We start from the raw sequence: 15,848 nt of genomic DNA, 5'->3' as shown, positions 1-15,848 counted from the left end.
AAAGAACTTCATTAGCTTTAATGACTTTTGTGATGTGATTCCAGAAATGAGAGACTTTGTTCAATACCTAAACTCCAGAAAGGAGCCTCAGACCAAGCAATGCCAGATTCACTCTCCTGACTAAAGTGTAATGCTTGCTTGAAAAACACAGCTGAAGGCAAAATGTTTCCTTTTAAAATCTGATAAGCCACAAAACCTAATTCAACCCAATACCGCTCTCAGTCCAGAGTCCCATAGGTAGGATTTGGAGGGCAGAAATAAATTTTAATTTAGACATATAGCATGGTAACAGGTCCTTTCAGCCCATGAGCCTGTGTCACCCACTTGACCTACAACCCCCAGTATGTTTTGAATGGTGGGAGGAAACTGGAACCCCTGGGGAAAACCCACACAGACACAAGGAGAATGTACAAACTCCTTACAGACAGCGTGGGATTCAAACCCTGATCCCGATCGCTTGTGCTGTAACGACATGCAGGTCTCCAACCCTCATTAGGCACTTGCCACCTAACTGTGTGAAGCCTTCACCTTCTCGTTTCAGTGAGTAGAGAAACTGCTCTGCCATTGGTCATCCAAAGTGAAGAGTAAATTAGGAGATCAACTCTAGTATCTACTGAGTATTATTAACCTTTTATTCTTTCCACCTCAAAGTTGGGTCCTTGTTTTGTAACACTTTTAGCTCCTCTGTCTACCATCCTTCACTGAAAAATGCTTTTATCTAAATCAAATAATAAAGCAAAACCAGATCGATGGTTTCTTTAAAATGGGAAGGGGTCTGGATGTTCAAATATTGTCATATGATATGGTAACGAATGTCAGGATGAAATATTTCTGCCACGTCAAGGTTATTAAAACGACACAAAAGGAACTTTATACTGAATTGTATTTTAATATATAAAAAAGTGCCCTGTACATTTTAGAATACATTCTTTCCTTTTGAGGTGGACTACTTTCAATTTATTGGATAAACATCTGTGAAACCAAGATAGGGCACTCCTATATATATATATATATATATATATATATTCAAATGCACTTTGAAGTACCTTGTTAGGGCACTCTTGTATATATTAAAATACACTTCACAGTACCAAGATTGGACACTTATTTACATATCAGAATAGACATTATTGGAGCAAGATAGGAACTCCCAGAGGTACATATAAACAAAATCCATAATACCGAGTTGGGAGACTGTGTATAAATGATGCTCCTAATAATCCTCAGACCTATATTTACAGCTCTCTGAAGACACCCTCCTAAAAAATCAGAAATTTATTTGCATATAAATTATTTGCCTCCTGGTTTGAGTTAGGAGTCGAGAGAAACAGTGACATGCAATAACTTAAAGATGAAGAACACATAGAACTTATTGCCAAAATCCCCCAACATCCTGGAACTGACGATCATTATTGCACTTGCTGCTTTTTGAGTTTTTCACCAAACTATCTTGTCTTCCATTTCTCTCCAAATCAGTTCCCTCCCTCCCTCTCCCTCCCCGCGACCCCCCCCCCCTTGTTTCAGAAGAGATCATTTTTTAAAAAATGGTTTAGAAAAGAATAAAGATGGCAAACTCCAGGCGTAGAGATTGAGGTCCAGTGTGTCCCATTACACTGTTACCATTCTGAGCCTCTAGTTTTACTCATTCTCACATTCCCAGCAGTACTTTGCCACATGTACTTTAAAGTTTTTGCTGTTTTTGTTTGAAATGAGGTTCAGTGAGTGGTCTCTCTTGTTTAGCTTTAGACAGTTGTAACTCGCATAACCAGCTCTCTGTTTGCACTGTTATTATTCTGATGGTTGTTCGGTCTCAGATAGCTGAGAATGTGCAGGATGGTATATCCACAGTGATGATTTAAAATGGTTCCAGTGCGCTGATTGGAACTCCTGTCATTGTTTGATGAGTGGTTCGTCCGTGAATTCCTTCCCCCTATCTTGCTTGTCCCACTAACGGCTTCCCCAAGGTCTTTGGATTTTTCATAGTTCAATACCTTCCACTGTTGATTCACAGCCTGCCAACGCTTAAAGATTCGGTACACAGATGATCCCTCGTGAATGATGAGGCCTGGCAAAAGAGCATGCAAATTGTTAAGACCAAAAATTTGCACATCCTGTAATCACAGTATAAAGTCACAAGGGGCATGGATAAAGTGAATGCTCACAGTCTTTTTCCCAGGAGAGACATAGCGGGCACAGATTTAAGGTGAGAGGGGAGAGATTTAAGAGGGTCCTGAGAATCAACATTTTCCACAAAGAGGGTGGTCCGCATCTGGAACCAGCTGTTAGTGGAAGCTGTAGGTGGGTACTATTATAATGTTCAAAAGACATTTGGACAAAAATATGGATAGGAAGGGTTTAGAAGAAAATGGACCAAATGCAGGCAAATTGGACTAGCCCAGAAGGCATGGACAAGTTGGGCTGAAGGGCCTGTTCCATGCTAAAGGACTCTGACAGAGAGTGTACCTCTACCTCTGACTACAAGCCTCGTCATTTAAATTTGACCTTCACTATTAATCAAATCCATTGTACAGATGAGCCCAACCATTGACTGGGCCACTCGGCACTTTTCCTTCAGCAGCTCTCTGAGCTGCATGGATGAGGACATCCTGGTGTGGGATGGCTTGAATCAGATGGGAAAGAAAGGGGCTGAAAAGGAGAATGGAGAAGGGAGCAATATTGACTTTAAAAATATTACAGCAGTGGAAAGGATGGCACGTTACAAGATCGTCCAATGAGACCATTATGGTTTGAACAAAATAAATCAGTAAATCACACGACTGGGAGGGTAGTCTAGACCTCCAAACAATCAAGGGAGATAGAAAGGAAAATTTATGAGAAGTGATAAAACAATAGGGTGGGTACAGTGGGTGAATTTCAATTAATTGAATATTAACAGGGATACAGCCAGTGTGAAATGTATAAATTAATTAAGAAATCCAATTTGGAATTCAGTAGAAACTTCTTCAGCTAAAAAACTGTGAGAATGTCCAACTCAATACCACAGGAAATGGTTAAGGTATGGATTTAAGGGGATACTTTACAAGCATTTAGGATTGCATGGGATGATACTGATTTATTTATATGGGGAAAGATGGGAATGAACACCAGTATTGGTTGTTTTCCTCAGACAAGAATACCAAGGGAGACTATGCATTAGTACATAGCAGGAACCACAGATTTAAAGTGGTGAAGGATTAGAGAGGAGATGAGGTGATGTTTTTCTAACCAGAGGGTGGTGAAGGCAGAAATCCCTCCCTACATTCAAATATGACTTGGAAATGTACTTGTTGGAAGGAGGGATTAGGCTAGATAGCTTTTTGATCAACACCACAGACAGTGGTCTGAACAGTCTCTTTTACTGTGGTAAATTTTCAATGATTCTCCAACTCGAAAGGTGGTATCGGAGTAGGGCATGTGCAACTACTGATTGCCTGCTACAACAGGCCCTGCAACAGTTTGTTCTGTTAGGTCCAATAAAGGTGAGCCACTCTCAAATGACAGCACTTCACTATAAGTCGCATGTCTATATGCATTTTTAAAACTTTATTAGTACAGCCCACAAGCCCATGCCACCCAAATACCCCAATTAACTTACAACCCCCAGTGTGTTTTGAATGGTGGGAGGAAACCAGAGCACCAAGAGAAAACTCCTTACAGACAGCGCCAGATTTGAACCCTGGTTGCTGGCACTGTAACAGCGTTGAGCTATCCGTGCCACCCACAAACATTACTAGATTATTGGAGGTGCAAAATAAATGCAGACATCCAGATCTCTCCTCCATGAAGCCATTTCAATTAAGTGATAAAGCCATTTCACCTGAAGCATGTGTTTGAAAGGAAATGAGGAAACCTGGCCCAGATTTTAAGACGTGGCTCTCATCATTTGACTGAAAAGAAGCTGGAACATGTTGCCATGTGGGAAATGAACATTTAAAACACAGGAAATGATATCAAAGATATCTTTGACTTCCATTGGTCTGGTCAGTGACAAGAGACCCCAGGCATTCTTCATTGAGTCAGCAGGCACCCCAGTCACTGCAGGTGTTGCTCACACTGCATTGAACAGGGCCTTTTTGTATAGCTACCTTGTCAAGGCCAACATCTCCATCCTGCACAATTGATCATTACTCCCTCCCACCTCCCCAGTTACAAACCATGGGGTGTGAACAGAACAGTTCAAGGGTGTGTGTGTTGGGGGGGGGGGGGGTGGCGGCAAAGATCTCTATTAAAGATAGCTGAATTATCACTTCCAAAGTTTTTACTTGGCCTTGTAAGTTGAGTGATTATTAAAGACCCCTTTATTCCTTGCGGCAAAGAAGTTAATTTTCTATGAAAAGTTTGATGGAAAACGCAAGTATGACTTCCACCAGAGGCACTAACAAGGCAATTGAGAGTATCAGCTGTTATAAGATCATCTCCCTCCTGTTGCTCAGTGGAGTAAGAGAAATTCCATTTTGTACTTTGTGAGTTGCAGTCTTGCATTAACCTGAGTGTCTGAATCCTATTGACTAGTCATCAGCTCAGTTTCCAGATTACAGTCTTAAAGCCTCCAGCCTGGTCTCTTGCATTTCCTCTTCTCGCTGTACCTTCCTCGAGATTAGCGAGATCAAGAATAAACTAGGTGACCATTTATCAGAGCACCTGCACTGTTCACAATAGCTATCTTGAGCTCCTAGTTGCGTGACATTTCAACTCCCTTTCCCCATTGCTACACTGACTCGTCTGTCCTCAGCTTTCCCCATTGCTACACTGACTCGTCTGTCCTCAGCTTTCTCCATTGCTATGGAGAGGACAAGCACAAAATTGAAGAACTATAACTCGTATTCTTCTTGGATGACCTACAACCAAATGCCCTGAACAAACAACTTTCCAATTTCAGGAAACTCACACTCCTTGCCTTCCTTTCCCACTTCTGCCCGACCTCCAAGATTCTCTTGCCCTATTTTTCGCCTTTTCCATTCTCCCTGTTACCTAGATTCATTACTGCCTCACCTGGCTCTCTCTGCCCATCACCCACACACCCGTCCACCTGGGTTTCTCTCCCTTGGCCCAGCTTTTTTATCCCCTCCCTCATCTGCATATCATCCCTCCTTTACCTGGTTCCACTTGTCATCCAACAGCCTCTGTTTCAGAACTATCCTTTCCCCTCTTGGCTGCATTGGCCCATAATCTCCCACCTGGTTGCACCTATCACCCACTGACGCATTTCTCCTTTCTCAATCTTCCTTCAACATTCAGTCCTGATGGAGGGTCTTGAGCCAAAATATCAACCACTCCTTTGCCTCCATAGATGCTGCTTGATCTGTTGGGTTCTTAGTTGTGGAATCATAGAGTTTTACAGCACAGAAACAGGCTCTTTAGCTCAACTTGACCATACTGATCAAATTGTCCACTTAAGCTCGTCCCATTATTCTGCATTCAGCCAGCAGTTTGCATTTTTGCTGCAGTTTTAAAGTGCTCTACTTCTACTGTTTTCCCTTCCATTCCCTAAATCTGACCCTGGATTACCCTGATAGGTTCTTGATTACAATAGACTGCAGATCCTGGAATCTTGAGCATTGAATCTTGAGCCCATTCACACCTCCATAATTTCACCCCTTCCTCAGCTTGTCTGTTGCTCAAGCCCATCTGCCCCACTGGTTTATCTCGACTTCACCATTTCAACATATTTTCGGCCATTTCACTCTCTGTCAGGACATTCAAAAACTCTGCTGCCCATGTCTTACATGGAGTCCTGTTCATCCATCCACCCCCGGGCTCACTGATCTCCACTGACCCCTTCCTCAACTTTGCAATTCTTATCCTCGACTTCAAATCCCCTGATGGGTTCACCCCTCCCTTTCTCTGTAAAAACCCCCCCTGTCCTGCCAACCCTCTGAGATCCTGGTCTCTCAATCATCCCCCAAATTGAATCACCATTCCATCGCTGACCAGCCAGCTGTCTGGGCTATAAGGACCAGAATTCCCTCCCTAAGCCTATCTGCTTCTCTCTCATATCCTTAAGATGTTCCTTAAAACTATCCTCTTTGATTAAGTTTTTAACCTGTCTGGGGTCTGTCCTTATGTGTCAATTTTTGTTTTCAAGAATCCTGTGAGGGAATAAGGAAATGGTTTTTGATTTTTAGACATAAAGCACGGTAACAGGCCCTTTCTGCCCATGAGCCCATGCCGCCCAATTTACACCCAATTGAGGTCACTGACATGTTGTGAAACCCCACACACTCCTGCAGGGTCCTAACACACCATGAAACACCATTCTTGTGAATCTTCTCTGGAGAAAACTGAAAATACCCAGATGCAAAGGGATCTGGGAGTCCTCGTGCAGGATCGCCTGAAGGTAAACTTACATGTTGAGATGGTGGTGAAAAAGGCGAATGCAATACTGGCATTCATTTTGAGAGGAATTAAATATATGAGCAGGGATGTGATGTTGAGGCTTTATAAGGCCCTGGTGAGACCTCACTTGGGAGTATTTAAGAAAAGATGTGCTGACGTTGGGGAGAGGGTACAAAGGAGGTTCACAAGATGATTCCAGGAATGTTTGTCAGCTCTTGGCCTGTACCCATTGGAATTTAGGAGAATGTGAGGGGAATCTCATTGAAACATTTAAAATGTTGAAAAACATGGACAGAGTAGATGTAGAAAGGATGTTTTCCAAGATGGGAGAGTCTCGGACAAGAGGGCACAACTTCAGGATGGAAGGACGTCCGCTAGAACAGAGATGCATAGGAATTTCTTCAGCCAGAGGGTGGTGAATCTGTGGAATTTGTTGCCACAGACGGTTGTAGAGGCCAAGTCATTGGGTATATTTAAGACAGAGACTGATAGGTTCTTGATTAGCCAGAGCATCAAAGGTTACAAGAAGGCCGAGCAGTGGGGCTGAGTGGGAAAGTGAGCTGAGTCAGTTCATTAAATGGCGGGGCAGACTCGATGGGCTGAATAGCCTATTGTATTTCTGCTCCAATGCCTAATGTCTTACAACCCAGTAGACTTTTGAACAGTGGGAGGAAACTGGGTCTCCCGGAGTAAACTCACACAGATATTGGGAGATCATAGTGCAGATCTGAACCCTGATCGCTGGCACTGTAACATCATTGCATTAACTGCTACACTGATGTGGTGAATGGCTGATCCCTAAACTTGACCATTTATTTTTTTTCTAGATATTCTTTGTTGTTTCCACTGAAAAGTAATGGAGAGTTTCCTGACTAATTTGAGTTCACCAGAACTCCCACTGAGGTAGGCCAGGCAGGTATGGTGCCTTTACTTTAAACTAGAAGCCAGCCATTAAGATTATAAAGCAAGGTATATTTTTGAAAGTTTAAAAGCATTAAACAGATTCGAATTGGGAAAATTCTACAGACAATTCTACATAATTGATTTGCTTGCAAATTCCCAGTGCTCCTTTGCCCTAGTTGTTACTGGTATGGTAGCAGTGGTTTAAATTCTAGACTAACAACCAGAGGCTTGGCCCATTGATCCAGTGACACAAGTTTAGATCCCACCACTATGATGGGGAGTTTATTTCAGGTAATTAAATAAATATGGAATTTAATGGGAAACATGAGCAATTCAAATGATGACACTCCTGGATATCAAAATCCACCTGATTCCTTTAGGGGTGGAAATTTGCTTTCCTTCTCCAGTCTGGGTTATCCGTGACTGGTTCACAAGATCACAATCATAAGATATAGGAGCAGAAGTGGGCCCATTGGCCCATCGAGTCTGCTCCACCATTCTAATTCATCCACCTACTCAGCCCCACTCCCCAGCTTTCTCCCTGTAACCCCTTGATGCCCTGACTAATCAAATACCTGTCAATCTCTACCTTAAATACACCCAACGACCTCACTTCCACAGCCGCCTGTGGCAACGTTCCACAGACTTCACAACACTCTGACTAAAGAAGTTCTTCTGCATCTCTGTTTTAAATTGACGCCCTTTTAGCCTGAAGTTATGCCTTCTTGACCTAGAATCTCCAACCATGGGAAACATCCTTGCCACACCAACTCTGTCCAGGCCTTTCAGCATTCAGCAGTCCTCCCTCATCCTTCTGTACTCCAACAAGTACAGTCCAAGAGCTGACAATTGTTCCTCATATACTAACCCTTTTATTTCTGGTATCATTCTAGAAAATCTTCTCTGAACCCTCTCCAACGCCAACACATCTTTTCTCAAATACGGCTCCCAAAACAGTACACAGTGCTCTAAGTGAGGTTTCACCAGTCTCAACGTTACATCACTGTTCTATCCCTCTAGAAATGAAAGCCAATGTTGCCTTCGCCTTCTTCCCCACCGACTCAACCTGGAGGTCAACCTTTTTTTTAAAATTTTTTATTTTTCACACCATAAATCACATTAACCATGGTACACACTTTTTCCTTTTCACACATATACAGTGCCATTTTCTCCCCCCCCCTCCCTCCTCCCATCCCACCCTCCCCACCCCCCCCCCTCCCGTCCATTTAAGGTATACAATCTAGGATACATTTAACCAGTCAGACAATGTTGTCATTCAACAAAAATACACCAGAAATTCTACTGAGTCCATTCTTTTCATTTCCTTCTCCTTCCATCAACTTAGGTAATGATTGTCCCCGGTAGGTTTTCGCTATTGTATTTAATGTAAGGCTCCCATATTTGTTTGAATATTTCAATATTATTTCTTAAACTATATGTTATTTTTTCTAATGGAATACATTTATTCATTTCTATATACCATTGTTGTATTTTCAAATTATCTTCCGATTTCCAGGTTGACATAATACATTTTTTTGCTACTGCTAGAGCTATCTTAACAAATCTTTTTTGTGCACCATCCAAATCAATTCCAAATTCTTTGTTTTTTATGTTACTTAGGAGGAAGATCTCTGGATTCTTTGGTATATTGTTTTCTGTTATTTTATTTAATATCTGATTTAGATCTTCCCATTCCGGAGATTTTTTGGCCTAAGTCATTTTATCTTGGAAACTCCTATTGTACTAAATTTCCTTTTTCATCCCTCTCTAATTGATCAAGCTTATTTACTCTGGAAAGTTAAAGGTATAACATGCTTTTCGGATTTATTCTTGGATAACTCTTTCATGTCATTTGAACAATTATCCATGAAATATGATTTACCTCGATCTCATTTCTTTCGATATTTGCAGATTAGGAGTTTCTTAGTTTCGACTTTACCCTCTTTTCCCAATCGGGAGACTACGACTGTTTTAGAGGATATACTATATTCAAAATTCCCTCCAAAAGGTGTGATATCTAAATTATATAATATAATTACAAAAATAAATTCTGGGACTTTTGAAAAGTTTAAAAATGATTGGGAAAGAGAACTCAACCTTCATATTTCTAATGAACATTGGAATAAAATTCTGCGACTGGTAAACTCTTCTTCTCTATGTGCAAAACATTCACTAATACAGTTTAAAGTTGTTCACAGAGCTCATATGTCTAAAGATAAACTCCATCGCTTTTATTCTCATATCGATCCTATATGTGATAAATGTCAATTGGAAATAGCTTCCCTTACACATATGTTTTGGTCCTGTCCCTCTTTACAGAATTATTGGAAGGAAATTTTTTCCATTATATCTACTGTTTTGAATATTGATTTACAACCACATCCCATTACTGCAATTTTTGGATTACCTATGATAGATTTGACTTATTTATCTCTTCCTGCGGATCGTATGATTGCTTTTCTTACACTAATGGCTAGAAGATCTATACTATTGAATTGGAAAGAGGTTATTCCTCCCACTGTTTTCCAATGGTTTACCCAAACTGTACTATGTTTAAATTTAGAGAAAATTAGAAACTCTGTCTATGAATCCCCTTCTAAGTTTGAGTTAACCTGGCGACCATTTATTCAATATTTGTGGTGAGTTGATCTGGCTCTGTTTTCTTTCTATGATTATGTATGATAATTGGGCTGTAAGATGAGATCGGAGTGATCGGCGTGGTTTAGCTATATCTGTAGGTTTTTTTTTAAAGTTTTTTTTAAATTCAGATTTGTTTTTTCTTCTTTTTTGGGGTTTTTTTTCTCTTTTTTCATATATTGTTATTAATTATCTTTTTTTTAGAGATAGTTCACACCCTAAACTGATCTAAAAAAAATTTTTATGATATATTTTTATTCTGTAATATTATTGTTTAATATCTCTGTATTAATTCATTACTTACTATGTATTTTTTATATCTCTTTGAACTGTATGTGTTTATAAATTATAATAATAATAAAAAGATTGAAAAAGAAAAAGATCTTCCCAAAATTTTTCTACTTTCTCACATGTCCAGATTGCATGAATTGTTGTTCCAATTTCATTTTTACATCGAAAACATCTATCAGATACTGTTGGGTCCCATTTATTTAACTTTTGAGGTGTAATGTATAGCCTGTGTATCCAGTTATATTGTATCATACGTAACCTCGTATTTATTGTATTTCTCATCGTTCCAGAACATAACTTCTCCCATGTTTCCTTTTTTATCTTTATATTTAAATCTTGTTCCCATTTTTGTTTAGTTTTACCATTTGTTTCCTCATTCTCCTTTTCTTGCAGTTTAATATACATATTTGTTATAAATCTTTTGATTATCATTGTATCTGTAATCACATATTCAAAGTTACTTGCCTCTGGCAAACTCAAACTGCTTCCTAATTTATCCTTCAAGTAGGATCTCAATTGGTAATATGCCAGCGCTGTATCTTGAATTATATTGTACTTATCTTTCATTTGTTCAAAGGATAAGAATCTATTTCCTGAAAAACAATTTTCTATTCTTTTAATCCCTTTTTTTTCCCATTCTCTAAAGGAAAGGTTATCTATTGTAAAAGGGAGTAACTTGTTTTGCGTCAATATTAGTTTTGGTAATTGATAATTTGTTTTATTTCTTTCTACATGAATCTTCTTCCAAATATTGAGGAGATGATGTAATACTGGATAACTTCTATGTTGTACCAATTTTTCATCCCATTTATATATATATATATATGTGTTCAGGTATCTTTTCCCCTATTTTATCTAATTCTAATCTCGTCCAATCTGGCTTTTCCCTTGTTTGATAAAAATCTGATAGGTATCTTAATTGTGCGGCTCTATAATAATTTTTAAAGTTTGGCAGTTGTAAGCCTCCTTGTTTATACCATTCTGTTAATTTATCTAGTGCTATCCTCGGTTTCCTCCCTCTCCATAAAAATTTCCTTATTATTTTCTTTAACTCCTTGAAGAATTTCTCTGTCAGTTGTACTGGCAATGCCTGAAATAAGTATAATATCCTTGGAAAAATCTTCATTTTAATACAGTTTATCCTTCCTATTAGTGTTAGTAGTAAATCTTTCCAATGCTCTAAATCGTCCTGTAATTTTTTAATTAGTGGATAATAATTGAGTTTATATAGTTGGCCAAGATTTTTGTTTATTTGTACACCTAGGTATCTTATTGCTTGCATTTGCCATCTAAATGGTGATTCCTTCTTAAATTTTGAGAAATCCGCATTATTCATAGGCATTGCTTCACTTTTATTTACGTTTATCTTATAACCCGACACTTCTCCATATTCCTTCAATTTCTTATATAATTCTTTTATTGATAGTTCTGGTTCTGTTAAGTACACTATAACATCATCCGCAAATAAACTGATTTTATATTCCTTGTCTTTTATTTTTATTCCTTTTATATTATTATCTATTCTTATCAGTTCTGCTAGTGGTTCTATAGCTAACGCAAACAATAAAGGTGATAGTGGGCATCCCTGCCGTGTTGACCTGCTTAAGTTAAATTGGTTTGATACTTGTCCATTTACTGTCACTTTCGCTAACGGTCCCTTATATAATGCTTTAATCCAATTAATATACTTCTCCGGTAAACTGAATTTTTGCAATACTTTGAACAAATAATTCCATTCTACTCTGTCAAAGGCCTTCTCTGCGTCTAAAGCAACTGCTACTGTAGGTGCTTTATTTCCTTCTACTGCATGAATTAAGTTAATAAATTTACAAATATTGTCTGTTGTGCGTCTTTTTTTGATAAATCCAGTTTGGTCTAAATTTACCATTTTTGGTACATGCTCTGCTAATCTGTTTGCTAATAGTTTAGCTATTATCTTATAATCTGTGTTAAGTAAAGATATTGGTCTATATGACGCTGGTGAGAGTGGATCTTTCCCTTGCTTTAGTATTACTGTAATTATTGCTGTTTTACATGAATCTGGTAAGCTTTGTGTTTCATCAATCTGGTTGATTACTTCCAGGAGGGGCGGAATTAATAAGTCTTTAAATGTTTTGTAGAATTCTATTGGGAATCCATCCTCTCCTGGTGTCTTATTATTTGGTAATTTTTTTATTATCTCTTGTATTTCTACTATTCCAATTGGCTCTGTTAATTTATTTTGTTCCTCTATTTGTAGTTTTGGTAGTTCAATTTTAGTCAGATTTTCATCTATTTTCCCTTCTTTCCCTTCGTTTTCAGTTCGGTATAATTGTTCATAGAATTCTCTGAAGTTTTCCTTAATTTCTTTTGGATTATATGTAATTTGTTTGTCTTTTTTCCTTGATGCCAATACCATTTTCTTAGCTTGTTCTGTCTTAAGCTGCCATGCTAGGATTTTTGCGTTTTTTCACCTAGTTCATAATATTTCTGTTTTTTCTTCATTATATTTTTCTCCACCTTATATGTTTGTAGTGTTTCATATTTTATTTTTTTATCCGCCAATTCTCTTCTTTTAGTAATATCTTCCTTCATTACTAATTCTTTTTCTATATTTACTATTTCCCTTTCCAACTGCTCTGTTTCCTGATTATAGTCCTTCTTCATCTTGGTTACATAACTTATTATTTGCCCTCTAATGAATGCTTTCATTGCATCCCATAGTATAAACTTATCTTCCACTGATTCCGTATTTATTTCAAAATACATTTTAATTTGTTTTTCAATAAATTCTCTAAAATCCTGCCTTTTAAGCAACATGGGGTTTAATTTCCATCTATACATTCTTGGAGGGATGTCCTCTAACTTTACTGTCAATATTAAGGGTGAATGGTCCGATAGTATTCTAGCTTTATATTCTGTTTTTTTTACTCTATCTTGCATACGAGCTGATAACAAAAATAGGTCTATTCTTGAGTATGTTTTATGTCTAGCCGAGTAATATGAATATTCCTTTTCCTTTGGATGTTGTTTCCTCCATATATCCAAAAGTTGCATTTCTTCCATCGATTTAATTATAAATTTGGTTACTTTGTTCTTTCTGTTAATTTTTTTCCCAGTTTTGTCCATATTTGAATCCAAATTCAGGTTGAAATCCCCTCCTATTAATATGTTCCCTTGCGTATCTGCTATCTTCAAAAAGATATCTTGCATGAACTTTTGATCTTCTTCGTTAGGTGAATATACATTGAGTAGATTCCAAAACTCCGAATATATCTGACATTTTATCATTACATATCTCCCTGCTGGATCTATTATTTCCTCTTCTATTTTAAATGGCACATTTTTACTAATTAATATAGCTATTCCTCTTGCTTTTGAATTATACGATGCTGCTGTTACGTGTCCTACCCAATCTCTCTTTAATTTCTTATGTTCCAATTCAGTTAAATGTGTTTCTTGCACAAATGCTATATCAATTTTTTCTTTTTTCAGTAAATTTAGCAGTTTCTTCCTTTTAATTTGGTTATGTATTCCATTAATATTTAAAGTCATATAGTTCAATGTAGCCATTTTATACTTTGTTTATCTTCCCTTTCCGTTTCTCCATCATTACTTTTCCTTCTTATCCATTTCTGTTTTCTTGTTTTGAATCCTTTATAAGACAACATTCCTAAAACATCAAACATTTTCCTTATTCTCCTATTTAAAACTTCTTTAGCCCCAATCCCCCCTTCCCCTCCTGAGCTGTCCTTTATCCCTTGTCGGACAACCACATCTCCCCTCTCCATTTGGATTTGCGAATTCACTCGCAAGCGTCAGCTGATTTTGCAGTGACTGTAATACCCCCCTACCCAGCCCCCCCAGAAAAGATTTCGCTTTTCATATGTGACAAAGGTCACTCTTTTAATTCCCTTTATTCCTTTTCCTTCCCTTATTAATTCTTGTCTATATTATCTATATTTCCCTCTAAATACGGATACATTCATGTATGCACATTATACATATACACACATATACCTCTTTACCCACATACATATAAATCGTGGTCATTTTTACTCTTATTACATGTCTTCATCTCTCTGTTTGTTTTGTAGTTGTTCTGTAAATTTCCTTGCTTCCTCTGGATCCAAGAATAGTTTTTTTTTTCCATAAGATCGTTTTCGATGTTTTGAACTCTTTCCTCCTCTTCAGGAGCTCAAAACTTATGTCTTTTTAATTTGCAGTCTTTTGTACTCTCGTTACACGTCTTCATCTCTCAGTCTATTTTGTAATTGTTCTGCAAATTTTCGTGCTTCCTCTGGATCCGAGAATAGTCTGTTTTGTTGTCCTGGAATAAATATTTTCAATACCGCTGGATGCTTTAGTATAAATTTATACCCTTTCTTCCATAAAATCGCCTTTGCTGTATTGAACTCCTTTCTCTTCTTCAGGAGTTCAAAACTTATATCTGGATAAATGAAGATTTTTTGCCCTTTGTACTCTAGTGGCTTATTGACCACTCTTACTTTTTCCATTGTTTTCTCCAGTACCTTTTCTCTTGTAGTATATCTTAGGAATTTTACTAAAACAGATCTTGGCTTTTGTTGTGATTGTGGTTTAAAGGCCAATGCACTATGTGCCCTTTCTATTTCCATTTCTTGCTGTAGTTCTGGACATCCTAGGATCCTAGGGATCCAATCTTTTATAAACTCTCTAATATTCTTGCCTTCTTCATCTTCCTTAAGACCCACTATCTTTATGTTATTTCTTCTGTTATAATTTTCCATTATATCTATTTTCTGAGCTAACAGTTCTTGTGTCTCTTTAACTTTTTTATTAGATTCCTCTAATTTCTTTTTTAAGTCCTCTACCTCCATTTCTACTGCTGCTTCTCGTTCTTGCACCTCGTCCATTCTTTTTCCCATTTCTGATAAGGTCATATCTATTTTATTCATTTTCTCTTCTGTATTGTTTATTCTTCTTCTTAAATCATCAAATTCCTCCGCTTGCCATTCTTTAAATGACTCCATGTATTCTTTAATAAGAGAAAGTAAATCCTTTATCTTGCCTTTCCCTTCTTCTTCTATTTCACTGTACTCTTCCTCTTCCTCTTCTTCTTCCTCTGGGTTGGCCATCTGTTGTTTCTTTGTTGCCCTTTTCTTCTCTTCTTTCTTGTTTTCGTTGTCTTCTGTGTTCTCCTCTTGCTGCAGGTGTTCTGCAGCTGTCGTTGCCGGCTGTGGAGATCGACTCCCCAGCTGGTCACCCCTCCCGTCAGTGTTTTTTTTCATGCGCGGTTGCGCACTTTTACTCGGCTCAACGAGCCATTTTTGTAGTCCATATTCTACCAACCTGAGGGAGCGGGTTTCTCTCTCCACCGCGGGCCTCTTCGAACAGGTAAGGCCTTTTCCTTCATCTTCCGTTGTCTTCTCTTCCTCTCTTCTTACCGTTGGTTTCGACTTTTCTTTTTTCGTCGCCATCTTCTTTCCACCTTTATATTCACTTTACTTTGATTTTTATTTCTGTGCCTTTGTGTTTTGCTTTTTTTTTCTGACTTTTCTGGAGAGGGCTGGAGTTCACCGTCCGGCCACTACTCCATCACGTGACTCCTGGAGGTCAACCTTTAGGTTATCTTGTATGAGGACTCTCAAGTCCCTTTGCACCTCAGAATTTTGAATTTTCTCCCCATCTAAATAATCGTCTGCCATCTGTTTCTTCGACCA

General features: G+C 38.1%; 2 protein-coding genes across 6 annotated transcripts in view; one reads left to right on the top strand and one right to left on the bottom strand.

Annotated features, from left to right (window-relative positions):
* Positions 1-15,848, top strand: part of LOC138747131 (uncharacterized) — a 116,461-nt gene that overhangs the window by 62,454 nt on the left and 38,159 nt on the right. For 3 of the 5 annotated variants that reach the window (XR_011347323.1, XR_011347328.1, XR_011347326.1), the window contains exon 2: positions 7,164-7,239. The exons of 1 other annotated variant lie outside the window; for it this stretch is intronic. The gene's annotated coding sequence lies outside the window, so the exon portion shown is untranslated. Of the gene's footprint in view, positions 1-7,163; positions 7,253-15,848 lie in introns of all 5 variants that reach the window. One more of the 5 variants, XR_011347324.1, reaches the window with a different exon arrangement.
* Positions 1,743-15,848, bottom strand: part of LOC138747129 (E3 ubiquitin-protein ligase MARCHF9-like) — a 58,404-nt gene continuing 44,298 nt past the window's right edge. The window contains exon 4 of the mRNA XM_069906082.1: positions 1,743-2,065. Coding sequence (XP_069762183.1) covers positions 1,743-2,065 — 323 coding nt within the window. The remainder of the gene's footprint in view (positions 2,066-15,848) is intronic.

This window comes from Narcine bancroftii, chromosome 12 (assembly GCF_036971445.1).
Source record: "Narcine bancroftii isolate sNarBan1 chromosome 12, sNarBan1.hap1, whole genome shotgun sequence".
In the NCBI taxonomy this organism is placed as follows: domain Eukaryota; kingdom Metazoa; phylum Chordata; class Chondrichthyes; order Torpediniformes; family Narcinidae; genus Narcine; species Narcine bancroftii.
The sequence above is the reverse complement of the archived record's forward strand: the minus strand, read 5'-3'. Positions and strand labels throughout refer to the sequence as shown.